The following is a 13,254-nucleotide window of genomic DNA, read 5'->3' as shown; positions in this document are numbered from 1 at the left end:
CGATAAACAAGCACATGCAGCAATTTTGGTGTGCTTGTTTATCGTTCTTATTGATCAATCTGAAAGGAATTTCCTCACACTTGGAGCTCACAATTGCATGCATCTATTGCTCCTCCTTGCGAAGAGTTGGGTAAAAATCCTCTCTGTCTTGTTCTCTAGATCCAAGCTTCTAGCTTTCACATTCTCGAAGGGGTACTCGCCACTTAGGAGCGTCCTTCTTCACTTCACTCTGGAACAAGTGGTGTGCGTTATTGTTCTTCATTCCTGATGCAAATTAGCTTTAGCTTTATTGCAGGCTAGGTTGCTATTTTCTTATGCCTGGAATGTCACACTCAAAGCTTGGTTCTTTTTTTCTTTACAGGTGCCATTGAAGGGGACTTTGCATCTGATCGTGGTCCGGTATCAAAGTCTCTGACTAGACTCCAATATTGCTTTTGTTCTGATGTTTTTGGTCTGAATATGCAACGAAACAAAACTTTTGCTTCTTTTGTCTTTTCTTCTTTGTGGTGTCCTTTATTTGCAACACAGCACACTTTGCACAAAGGGAAGGCATGATATTAATTTAACATTCATACTAGGAAGACCACAGACCTTTCTTATGTCGGCACCTCTTCAAAATTTCTTGCAACATAATTGGTTCAGAACTTGTTGCATCCTCTTGGAATATTTTTAAATTGGCTTCAATTTATGCCTTGGATTTGACAGATGGTGTGTCAAATTTCCTTATGCACTTAATTAAAGTTTCAAGCTCTTTTTGTCATTCCACCGCCAGACTTTCAAGTTTCAATTTTTTTTTTTGGTTCTGCATCTCATTTGCATCATGACACGTTGCACCCAAAGAAATTTACTTGTCGTTCTTTGACTGTCTCTTTATCTTGGAGTTGGCTGCTACCCAGTTGTATTTAATCTTGACATACTTGTTTGCTTTGCAACAAGGACAGCAGCTGCAGTGTCAGAAATTGCCAGAGTTCTGAGTTTTAGAGGGTGAGCCCCCTGTTTATTTCCAAATTTTGTGATCTCTGAATCCTGATTTATTTAAGTAAACCAAGTCGCAATTGGAAAGAGTTGTCACCAACTTATTTTAGGAATAGACTATCCCGGATGGTAACCAATTAGACTCTATATAAGGAGCTTCCCCGCACCTCAATTCTCAACTTCTCTCGGCAATCAAAACTTACAATCTTCTTAGGGTTTAACTCACAAGCGCGCTTCAACATATAATGTCTTCTTGTTTTGATGGACGCATACCAAAAAGAGAAGAGGTCCTCACATTAATAACCCTGAACAGCGCAATGTACACCAGACTGATGATGAATTATGAGGACGCTCCAATAGAAGATCGCAATCGTCACGAGGTCAAAGACCTCTCTATAGAGGAAGTACAGGAGAAACTTGAAGCTCTCAAGAAAAAATTAGATGATGGGAGCTTTAGTTGGATTTGTCTAGACAAGTCCAACGTGACCTATGGTGAGTGTAGCGATGGCGTCAAACGTCTTACAGTGAAGGATATAAATAAACGCTCTAAACCAAGAGCTGAAAAAAGAGAAAAGATCCGTTCGATGGTTGATCTTATTCTCGGGTTCTTCCAAGCAAACAAGCGAGAAAGACATCGTGGGGTGTTTTACGTAGGGAATAATACCGCCAGTTCATTGTTCACACAAGACGAGGAGTACGCAATTCTTAATGACATCTGTTGCACTATAGGCTGCAGCAGTTCAAGTCTCTACTACATAGATGCTAGTGACGTAAGAGGCGTTGTTGGAGGTCTGCTTTCGTGGGTGCAGAATGGGTACGAAACCGATTGTCGAAGCCGGGATGATGGGGTGGCCATCCCGTCCATGCATTCAGATATTAGTTTGAAAAATTGTGGAGCCAAGTTCGTATTGGTGGTGGAAAACAAAGCCAGTTTTTATAATCTCATGCAAGACAGGTTTTACCGTGATTATCCATGCATAATCATCACCGGAATGGGAAAGCCCGGGGTGGCGACCAGAAGATTTTTAAAGCTATTGTCGGACAATTTTAGGCTTCCAGTGTATGGCCTTTTCGACTGTGATCCAGCAAGCATCAAAATGTTTTCGATTTATACTGTTGGGTCATATGAGGAGGCCTTCGATAGTGTAAACTTAACTTGCCCGTATATGACATGGTTGGGTGTTTGGCCGAGTGACCTATGTGCGCTTGACATACCCTGCGACGATATGAGTCCAAAAGAGATTAGAGACATGGATAATCTTTTGAAAGAAGATTTTGTGAAAGATAATCCGAGGTTGGTTGAGGAGCTGGAACTTATGAAAGCGACGGAGAAAAAAGGGAATCTTGAAGCTTTGAAGGAGTTTGGGCCCACTTGTTTGTCCAAGTGCTATTTGCCATATAAGTTGAATTATCTTTTGACCGCCGTTCGCCGTGACAAGTGCACCAATTAACAAGCTACGTTATGTCGAATTTATATTTTATTTTTTGTTTTTTAATTTTTTTATTTGAGAGGATGTAGAATTTGATAATTTGTAATAATAGTACGTCTTATTAAAGATTGAAATACTAATAAAGCTTTGTGGGAGTTTTCTAGGCCCATTTTGCTAAATTCGAATTTTCGTGTGTTTTAACTTTGTCTAAAATGACAAGTTATGTGAACTTCTTAAGAATTGTCTTTACAGTGATCTTTATATTTTATTGTAGTTTTACCATGCCATATTAGCGTTTAAACCAATGCTGATGGCCAATTGGGTGTCCACAGTTTTTGAGAATGTTGCTTGGATCTGGGCCCTTTCGTGGACCAGAATCATGGGCTCTTGTTCCCTAGGGTTTCATATTTGGGACCCCGGTGGCTTCATTTAACAATTTACGTCTATGTTTGACTTTTTTAGCCTGCAGATTATGATGTTTTCATTTTACATCTTCATAATGGAAGCTTCTGGCTCACCGCAATTGAGCGCCTTTGCAAAGGAAGTTTTCACACAAAATTATCTCTTTATAGGGCCGGGTAATGTTGTAGTTTGTTAGGCCCATTATTTAAGTGAGCTTCAATGTCTTAAGCGAATGGTGCATGATTCCCGTTTTTTGGGAGATTTATAAGTGTCGTTCTAGCCAGCGATTATCAATGAAATCTTCATTTACTCAAAAAAAAAAGAAGAAGCAATGTTGGTACCAATGCCAATCCCCGTTAATGGTTTTTTTGTTGATTTTATAGTTTTATAACAATATACGGATATCAGTGTAGGTAACATATTGTTGGGGTGGATTTGTACAGAGGCTGCTAGAATTGCTTGATTAGGTTCATCTCCTCTGTTTACCCCTTCTGAGTTCAGGAACTGGGTCCAAAGCTTCAAGAAGCTTTGTAGCGTCTTCCTTAAAGTTCCCCGCAGTAAGGTTGGCCTGCTGCGGTGACATGCTTCTGGTGATGGTGAGGTAGAAACTTCATATATCTTTAATGGATGAACTAGAAATTACATGAAAAGGCTTGCAAGAAGGCATGTAGCGTGGGAGCTGGAAGCACATGAGTTGCAGAAGATGAGAGGTATGCTGCGTATCATCTACTGCAGTGATGAAGGAATAGATTTTTGGGGATGGTTTATAGGTTTAAAGGTCGTGTAAGGCTTTGAATTGGTTTTGGGTTGGAGGCTGAGAATGCTTGGCTTGTTGCTTGAGGCTTGCTTGTGGGATGTATTTTCTGGAGGTTGTATGATACTATGATGTCTATCGCTTAGAGGTTGTCCCCTTGCAGGAACAAGAAGCCTTAATTTATAGGCTGGAGGAGGTGAGGCCAAGATACAGGTTCATGGGAGAAAGCTATTGGACTTGAAAGAGAACTATAATGTTAGAGTCAAATCTGGAGAACAAGGCAATAACCAAATGACTAAGGGGTGGTGTCTATTGTACTAGCTTGCTTGAATCATGGGATTTGAGTAGCAGATTTATAGGGAAGAGTTGTGATGTGGTTGTATCTCATTGGGAGAGCTGCACACTACTTTTGGAATAGCTTGTAGCAAGATAGAACTGAGAATAAATAAAATAAGAAATTTGATTGAGACTTTGTAGTCGTAAAAGAAGATGAGTTACTGCGGGGTAAAGGCATAAACTGTCGGCTGGAAAAGCTATTAGTTTTATGGGTAGGGCATACGACTATGTTTAGGCTAATGGGTTATGCTCTCTTCTTTGCATGCCCATGTAAGGATTTAGATTATCGGGCCTGGATTTTAGTCCCAAGTCCAAAACCGCCGACAATCTAAAATCAAGAATGGGCCTCATGTACTTTCGTTACCTTCCACACCACACCCAATCTTGTAAGCCCCAAGAGCATGATTGTGGCTTGGGTCCACGTGCGTGGCATGACACTTAATAAGGCAGGATCAAGAGTGAATTGCGATCAAGAGTTATTTCTAGCATAATGGGCTTTAAGCTATTAAAGCCCATAATTTGTAGTTTTGCGCATTTATATTTGTATTTGGGCTTCGAACAACTACTGGGCATGAATATTGATTTTTTGGGTATCAACACATATATAGTGATGTGTTCCTAAATAAAAGAAGTTCTGCGAAATGCTAACATATTCATATCATCAAATGTAGACAAACTCTTTTTAGTAGTAGACCAAGTCTCTATATAGCTCGAGATCAAGCTTAGTTTACCAAAAATCAAGTCAGTCTACTTCTATATTGTGTTACTATACTTAGTGTATCGATACATGTTAAACAACGACAAGTGTGGCCCGTGGCCCACCATTGTATCAATATTGTCCCAACTTAACCACCCGATAGGTGTTGGGTTTTAATCACAAAAAGTCTCGGTACAATTGGGTGAGATCCACCTACTTATAAGTTATATTTTATTTGTCACTTTATGTGGGATCTTTCCTCTCCAACACTCCCCCTCACGTGCAATCTAACTCTAGGTCTGCACGTGAAATTAATTAATTCAATTTCCACGTGAAATTAATTAATCCAATTTCCACATTGGAAATTGGGACACAAGTTTCATATCGAATACTTGGTCAATACAATCCAAGGCCCATATTGGACACTTGGTAATTTCGATGGCAATGCAAGGAACCCCAATTTGGGCTCATGATACGTGCCTACGTGGAGAAGCAATTGGAGAAGGACCCGCTCTGATACCATGTTAAACAGCGACAAGCGTGGCCCGCGGTCCACCATTGTACCGATACTATCCCAACTTTAACCACCTGTTAGGTGTTGGGTTTTAATTACAAAAGGTCTCGGTACAATTGGGTGAGATCCATCAACTTATAAGTTATATTTTATTTGTCACTTTATGTGGAATCTTTCCTCTCCAACAATACATTAATGTATCATAAACATACACAATGAATTAAAAATTCAGATAATTGACAGACTTTTAAATTTTGGTGGTAGGAAAAGAAGTGAGAATTATAGTCTATGTGAAAATTAGAAACGTGGCAATTTCCTCATATACAAGAAAATAGTAAAATTTCATCCGTGACAGAAAATTTTCTTAATCCAATGAGGTTGGTCTAGTGGAATCATGCTAGATTGCAAGTGGGCAAGACGCTACAAGGCTTCTCCTAGTAATAAGAGGTCTCTGGTTTGAATCTCAGCTTATAAAAAACATCTCTTAGGGAGAGACCATACCTAAATTGCTCTCAATCTCGAAATAGTAGCTTACTCGACCACTATTTTTAAGAAGAAAAAAAAAAATTCCTAAAAAGTTGGGTCCTAAAAAGCCCAAATCTTTAATACATAATGAGGGTTTTCAGTGGGTCCAGACATAACGAACGTCAAAACCGACTCTTCACTCATCTAGTCCCGTCAAAACTCAAAACCATGCAAGAAATGCAGTACCTGTCATCATCACCATTCTCTGCAACCCACTTTCTCAGAGAACCCCACTCCCCTAAAACCCTAAACCCATAAAACCCATCATTTCACCACCGCCCGAATTCACATTGACACATTGCGTGTTCAAGCCACCACCCACTTCTCAAAATCGAAGATCTCCTTCAAAGTTCGTTTCTTTTTCGTTAAATATCACTTCTTGAGCCCCAAAACGCTTTGGTTTCGTATACAGGTAATGGTTAATGCTCTGTTTTCCTCTGTTTCTTTCATCTTATGCATTACCCAATACTCCAATTTCTTGTGTGATTCTCATTCTTACTTTGTATTAGACTGATTGTTAGGACTGTTCTACATTTGAAGTGAGAAAGAAGCCATGGAAGGTGAGTCAAGTTCTGATTGGACCCAGAAGGAGGAAGCTGCTAAGCTTCATATAGAAGAAATTCGGACCCAGAAATATTCAATTGGTAAAGACGAAGCTAACCCCTTAGGCAAAGATCTTCATCGAGCCCTGATGACCAACATCTCAAAAGATGAGGGAACTCATCCTGGTATTTTCCCCCTTTCTCTTTAATGTTCTTATAGACTTGAAAGATTGTAGCTTTTTATATTTAGTTTTGTTGAATTTACTTTCCGGGTTGTTAGATGTAGAATGAGCTTGAAAAAGATGCAACTTTTGTTCCATTCTTGAATTCTGTTACTGGGTTTTTGTATCTTGAATGCTGATGAGAATGAGCTTGAAAAGGATGAACTTTTTATTGTAATCTTGAATTCTGTTTCTGGGTTTTTATATGTAAAATACAGATGAGAATGACGTTGAAAAAGATGCGAATTTTTGTTCTAAATTTTCTGGTTGTTGTGTGTTGAATGCAGATGAGAATGAGCTTGAAAAAGATGAACTTTTTATTGTAATCTTGAATTTTGTTTCTGGGTTTTTATATGTAAAATGCTGATGAGATTGACCTTGAAAACGATGCAACTTTTTGTTCTAATCTTGAATTCTGTTTCTGGGTTTTTGTGTGTAGAACGCTGAAGAGAATGAATACGAAGAAGGTGTAGTGCCAGAGATGAAATTTGTGTTGACCAAGGAAGACATAACAGAGACTGGAGCACCAGCTACTCTGTTGGTTTTCAATAATGAAGTTGGCTTTTCCAGGGAGAACATGGATTCCATTTGCGGCATATTCCATTCTACAAAGATGGAAAAGAGACAGCAGAGGTTAATTGAAGAGAACGGTAATTTCTTGTTAGACTTTGGAATGTTGATAACTTTATGTATCTATGGGCTCGAGCTTTGTCATTTGATTAATCTGTGTTTCTTGTGGTTGAGTAATGTTTCCTGCAGGCTCTTTTATAATTTCTGGTTTAGACGTTTTCGATGTTCCTTTATGCATCCTTCATTTCTTGACTAAATAAGTTCTGTAGAAGATGACTCTTTAAACTTTTTGTTGTTAATGGTAGTTTTCAGTTATCCAATAATGTCTTACAGGCATCAAATAATTTATTAATTTTTGAAGTGTAGGTCTTTACTATGTTGCCTTTGAGTGCGCCCTAGTATTGAATGCATCATGTTAGTTCCTAATTATCCAATGTCTTTAACTTGCTCTTGTTTTCGACTGGAAGCATTCTGCATAGGACTTAAGTTATCTCTCTCAATTATTTATTATCAAGTTGAACTCTTAATACCCAAGCTGCTTGCAGGAAGCGGATTCAAAAGTGTATTTTTTGTGAGTTCACAGCCTTACATTTTCAGCAATGGATATCGTGTTAGATTCCAGGAAGAACCAGATCAAGATTGTGGTATTGGGTATATAGTTCCCCAGTGGGTGAGTGGACATCCTTCTCTTTCTAGCATATATGATGTGTATGGGCTCAGTAATGCCTACGCTGCAACCACAGTTATCCTTCCTCTAAAGCCTGAGATGGTTGAAGCCGTGAGAGAGCAATTGTCACAGTTGTGCCCAGAGATTATCCTGTTCTTATCGAAGTTAAAGCGACTATCTGTACATGACTATGATTCTGAAGTAGCTGATAGGGTTTCAAGCTTTCTTATAGCTAGTGTGACTAAAAACAAGGAGGTTTCTTCACGTGTGGTTCAACTTTCAAAGAAAAACTTGGATGATACTGAGGAATTATGCGATTATTACTTGTGGGAAAAGGAATTTCCAGTAAAACCTGAGAATAGATTTGGTGTAAGGATGGATGTGCAGAGCTGGGTGATTACCATTGCTTTCCCATCTGGAGAAAGGATGAGAAATGCAACTTCTTCTGTTGGTATATTCGCTTTCCTCCCCACGACAATGGTCACAGACTTCCCGTTTTTAATTCAAGCTGACTTCATTCTTAATTCATCACGAGATTCTATACTGTTGGACAATGTATGGAACTTGGGGATTCTCAATTGTATCCCATCAGCATTTGTGAATGCCTTTCAGTCTCACTCCTTGTGTTATCCAGTGGGCAAGATATTTGAATTTTTACCTGCTCAAGCTTCATCAATTCCCAAGTTTAAAGACTTAAGAGAGTCCATTAGAGCTGAATTGCAGAGTCTAATGATAGTGCCTTGTGATGTTATTGAGGGTATGTCTTCCTCTGCAAGGCCTCAAGAGGCAGTTCGCGTCCTTCCAAACTTCAGGGACCTAGTGGGTGGATTTAAAATAGAAGGTTATGTTTTGAGCAGTTCATCAATATATTTACTGAGGAGGGTCTTGCATCCATCTCTGGACCTTGAAACATACAATGCAGTTCTGGAGTTTCTAGGTGTGGAATGGGCGAACGACCATTGGTATACTGAATGCATCCGAAGGCTCTGCAGCTCAATTGATGAAAAGGTTACTGGAGCTGGCATTATTTCATTGCTAAAGTGCATCAAGAATCTGACGTTAAGCTCTCCTGATGATCCCTTACTGCGGGACTTAACCAACAGCATTGCAGGAAGAAGGTGTTTGAAGACCTTGGATTGGACAGATCCGTATAAAACACCAGAAGAATCTATTCTGTTTGATCCAGCCTGGGAAAATATTCTGGATCGGACAATGTTACCAACCATTGATGAGAATTTTTATGGAACTGATATTCTTGTATACAAGAATCAGTTACGAGATATTGATGTGAAGGTAGATCCTTTGAGTGTTTGTTCTCTTCTTTATGGGATTTTTTCTAAGCTGGACGGCACTTATTTTGAAAATACTTTCATAAAAAGAATTTACACCTTCCTGAACAAGTTCCAATGGCGTCCAGAAGAGCCAGATGGAACCAAAATTTTTATAGATACTGATGATTATGATTGGGTTGACCCTGATGCTTGTGTACTTCATGGTGATCCAAATCTTAGGCGCAACACCTATTCGCTGGATGAATATTATGATGAAGAGCTCCTCCCCTTGTTTTCTTCAGTCTTTGGAGTCAAAGAGAAGCCCTCCATTGATGATTACGTGGGTTTCTGGAATGAATGCGATGCAGCAGTGATGGGCCAAGACCGCCAAATGGCTCTGGTAGAATCCTGGTGCTCCTTCTGGAAGTATGTTGTAGACAACTGGAATCCAAACTTTGAAGAGTGTCTAAGACAGAAGTTGACTAAATTACCTGCCACAAAGTCAACATCTGAGAAAATATATCTGATCAACAGGACAGAAGTATTCCTTGCTGATGATTTGCAACTGAAAAAACTTTTCTTGAGCTATGATGAGGCTCCATTGTTTGTGTGGTGTCCCCCAAGCGATTGTTTGTCTCCGATAAGACTTTATGAGATATATGAATCCCTTGGAGTGAGAAAGGTTTCTGAATCTGTTGAGCGCAAAGAGAATATGTGCGGCGGACTAGGTGAAGTAAGGGCGATATATGGATTGATTGGCAGGGGTTTAATCAAGATTATTCTGGGTTTTCTTGCTGGTTGGCAGGTGTGTATGCCATTGGAAGAGAGACAATATGCTGCATCTTCAGTTGTCCAACTTCGAACGTACAGGATTAACAAACCATATCAATTCCTTTACCGACTAATGCGTTCTGGAAGTCCAGCAGTGGAAGTGAGAGTAGCGAAGCTAGTTTACTGGATGAAGAATTCTAAGCAGTTGTTCATTGATAATTCAGGGTACACAAATGGAAAATCTGATCTAGAATTTGTTGCAGCTTTCGCTGACGAACTTGCTGAAGGACTGTTAGTGCAGGCAAGACATTATGCAGCAAGAGAAACATTGAGCCGGATTATCCAATTTGGGTTTCTGATTGATTTTGATGAGGAAAAAGTGGATGGTATGCTGATCAGAGAAAACTTACAGTTGTCTGTGGAAGATCATGAGTTTGTTGATGCTGCTGCCTTCCCCTCATCAACCGAACCTGGTCCTGTTTGTGGAAAGCGGCCATCTATGGAGAGAGATCAATCAGGCCCTTCCACATCAACTTCTTCAAGCAAGAAGCTGCGTTAGTTCTTGGGTTGAACCTGGCTCCTTCATTGGTTAATGACTTGGATTAACAAGTTATCAGGCCATGAAGTTCATTTTGATATATTTTGGTATGATATATCATATATCCCTCATGTATATGCGGAGGATCTGTTGCCTAACATGTAAATGGTTTACATTTTAGTGTAAAATGAATATCCCTGTAGTTGGGCATGCTATATTTTCTTTGCTAATTGAAGGACTGATGACTTCTCTTACTTTGTGCATGTCTATTCCAGTGGATGAATTCAAAAATATTGATGAAGTTTCTGCACAAAAACTGATCTGGAGAGTAACTATTGAAGTTTAAGAATTTTAGTTTCTCTATTATTTTGATTGTCCTTTACATTGATATCCTTGCATTGAAACCTACCTGCACTGAGTATTTGGATTGACAGTAGAGTGCATGAAGATTTTCTGTTTTTCATTTTCAATGATTGTGGTCTGAAGCTTAAACCTGCAACTGAGGCTATGACTTAAATTGTGTAATTCTTACTACTCTGCAACTTTATGTCCATATTCATTGCCTAACATTTTAGTCTTTTACCCAGATCTTCCATACTTTTACTGTTGTCTTCTTATCTTTTGAAAATACAGTCATCTCTTTAATTCATATCCATCTATAGTAATACTATATGTATTCCAAATACAATGTATGAATCAAACCTCTTTTCCAATTATGTATATGTTGATTATGTTCCACAATTACAGTGGGATTACTCAGCAGCAGAGCTTTAGCCTTCTGACATAATTGCCTGACTAATAGTTGCTTATCCCCATTCCCCACTATCGTATACACAGAATTGAGTCTCACCTCACTTCACTGATATGCAACTTCTCTCCTTGTACCATCTTTTTCACCAAAACTTTCTGCTAGAAATGGAAAACCAAAGCAATAAGAAGCAAACAAAGGTAGGATCAAAAACAGCAAACCCCATGATTGTTGTACCCCTGCCACCAAGAAGAGGCCAAATCAAAGCTAGAATATTGGAGGAACTGTTGGAGCCTGTGATCAGCACCATTGCAGAAACAAGAGTGAAGTGTTTTGATGAGAAAATCTAGCACTACTATTTGGAAAAAATCAATGAGTGATTAAGGAGTAGTTTTTCCTTGTTTACTTTCCTACTTTCTTTTCAGGCTGGAAGCAAAATGGTTCTGCTAGAAATGAATTATTACTTCTTCGTTTGTCCCAAAAAACAAAACTTATTACTTTTTAAATTCCTTGACAGTATGGATCTGCAAATTGCTTCATGTTTGTATGGATAGATTCATGCAACTATATATGTGTAGGTCATGACCATAGCCATGATCTTATTAAATATAAGCCTCTCTGTTTGCTAATCATGAAATAGAAGAAAAAAAATTCATGTTGATCCAAAATATACGGGTTCTTTTGGATTAAAATGAGGCTCTCACAAATCATTTAGGAAATTTTATCAATAAAACAGGTGATATTCAGACATCCTCGAATACTCAACAGTGCAGTTGCAGTCATTTAATATCTCATAGACAAAATTTAACTGAGAAGTCCAAAACCTTTAACCAATACTGGTTGCAGTCCAAAAACTAAAAGCAGAAATCAACAAACTAACTGATATCTAGGCACCTATTTGAGTCTTTTGACCTTCTTCCATACCAGCCCAATGGCACTTGGTTTCTCACTAACAAAGAGAAAATAGACTCTCTTCATATACAATCATATCTGGTGGATCAGTCTCAACAATGTACACTTTCAAGTTCTCTTTTTGAGTATGATGGTGAATCATGTATATGTCCTGTCGATCGTTGCTCCGGATGTTACTCCCCTGCTGTGAAACCAGTCGGCGACTCTTCTTCGACCTGTCCATCACAACTGCACAAGTTTCCATGAGCAAGATTGGTTCAAGATTATTCTGAGTAAACTCATTGGGAATCCTTATACGAATTATATTCCAAGAATAAATGTTGCCAATGTTGCCATATTCTCTCATGACCCAAAATTCAACACGAAGAGGATCACGATAACGGTAACCAAATCTTGGAAAGCACATTATATACAAGCATCCTTCACAAGAAACTCCCAGACGCCTATCATACATTGAGCATCTAACAACACCACGAGGCACTTGTACTTTTCGGAACTCCTCCTTTGCCAAATCAAAAACAAATAAGACTACTGGTGCTATTCGTGGATCTAAATCAGGGCGATCAGTCTCATAAGCTAACCAATGAAGCGCCTCATTCAAAAACACCCCCTTCACTTGCAGGGTTGTAAACGTGAGATTGAGAGGGCATTTAATCGATTTCCATGTCTGAGAGCTCAACGAGAAGACGCGGATCTCCCTAATTAGTTCAGGATCTAGTAACTGCACCACTTTATAGTCGTCAGTGCCGGACACATGACCAAAACCACGCATCAGAGAATAGAAACCTTGGCCTAGGAATTCCCTGTAGAATCCGGTTAATGGGTTCCAGATAAACAAGCTGATCTCTCTGAAACGTCGACAAGTTTGAATGGAAGCACCACTTACACAGGCTACCAACCCATTGCAGGAGCCTACAAAGCTGAGAGCATGCTTGGGATTCTTGAACGGCGGAGGACTCACTCTGACCAAAGATTTCTGCATTCCCAACTCCAAGTCTTGCGAATGGAATTCATAGCCGACGTGAAAAACAAGTCGTTGCTGCTTAGAAGCAGACTGTATGTGAGATTTAGCAAAGTCTGGGTCAGAGAATAGAAAGCGCCACCGTTTACAAACGCATCTGCATCGCCCTACGGATTTCACCGGCAACCTCAGGACAATTTCCCCTGCTATAATATCTTCCGGTATTGAAATTGCCCTCCTGCGAGCCATGGATGACACAAGAAATCGTAACGCAATGAAAACATGAAGATTGGTGACTGTATTGGGAACAACTAGTCTTAAACCATCTCTAACTAGGAATCCTAACGTGCTTAGGATTCAATCTGGTGTCGAATATATGTGGAAATCTAAGTCCTGTTTGCACATAAACCAATTAAGGGA

The 13,254-nt window shown here is 39.3% G+C and overlaps 3 protein-coding genes across 3 annotated transcripts; 2 read left to right on the top strand and 1 right to left on the bottom strand.

Moving 5' to 3' along the window:
- Positions 1-1,292: 1,292 nt before the first annotated feature.
- LOC133726862 (DNA topoisomerase 6 subunit A-like) lies at positions 1,293-2,426 on the top strand. Its single transcript, XM_062154505.1, has one exon. It carries the CDS (start codon positions 1,293-1,295, stop codon positions 2,424-2,426), a length of 1,134 nt encoding a protein of 377 aa, XP_062010489.1.
- Positions 2,427-6,343: 3,917 nt separating this feature from the next.
- Positions 6,344-10,779, top strand: LOC133726861 (uncharacterized). Its single transcript, XM_062154504.1, has 3 exons — positions 6,344-6,361; positions 6,836-7,046; positions 7,512-10,779. The coding sequence occupies exons 1-3, from the start codon at positions 6,344-6,346 to the stop codon at positions 10,232-10,234; spliced, it is 2,952 nt and encodes a 983-aa protein (XP_062010488.1). The 3' UTR covers positions 10,235-10,779.
- Positions 10,780-11,910: 1,131 nt separating this feature from the next.
- LOC133726860 (F-box/kelch-repeat protein At3g06240-like) lies at positions 11,911-13,083 on the bottom strand. Its single transcript, XM_062154503.1, has one exon. The coding sequence runs from the start codon at positions 13,081-13,083 to the stop codon at positions 11,911-11,913; it is 1,173 nt and encodes a 390-aa protein (XP_062010487.1).
- Positions 13,084-13,254: the final 171 nt, after the last annotated feature.

This window comes from Rosa rugosa, chromosome 1, assembly GCF_958449725.1.
Source record: "Rosa rugosa chromosome 1, drRosRugo1.1, whole genome shotgun sequence".
Taxonomy (NCBI): domain Eukaryota; kingdom Viridiplantae; phylum Streptophyta; class Magnoliopsida; order Rosales; family Rosaceae; genus Rosa; species Rosa rugosa.
Note: the sequence above shows the minus strand (reverse complement) of the source record. Positions and strands in the feature narration are given on the sequence as shown.

Excerpts from the sequence above, each read along its gene's own strand:
- LOC133726862 (XM_062154505.1), top strand. The coding sequence starts at position 1,293 with ATGTACACCAGACTGATGATGAATTATGAGGACGCTCCAATAGAAGAT.
- LOC133726861 (XM_062154504.1), top strand. Across the intron at positions 7,047-7,511 it reads GAGGTTAATTGAAGAGAACG|GAAGCGGATTCAAAAGTGTA; the intron begins GTAATTTCTTGT and ends AGCTGCTTGCAG.
- LOC133726860 (XM_062154503.1), bottom strand. The coding sequence starts at position 13,083 with ATGGCTCGCAGGAGGGCAATTTCAATACCGGAAGATATTATAGCAGGG.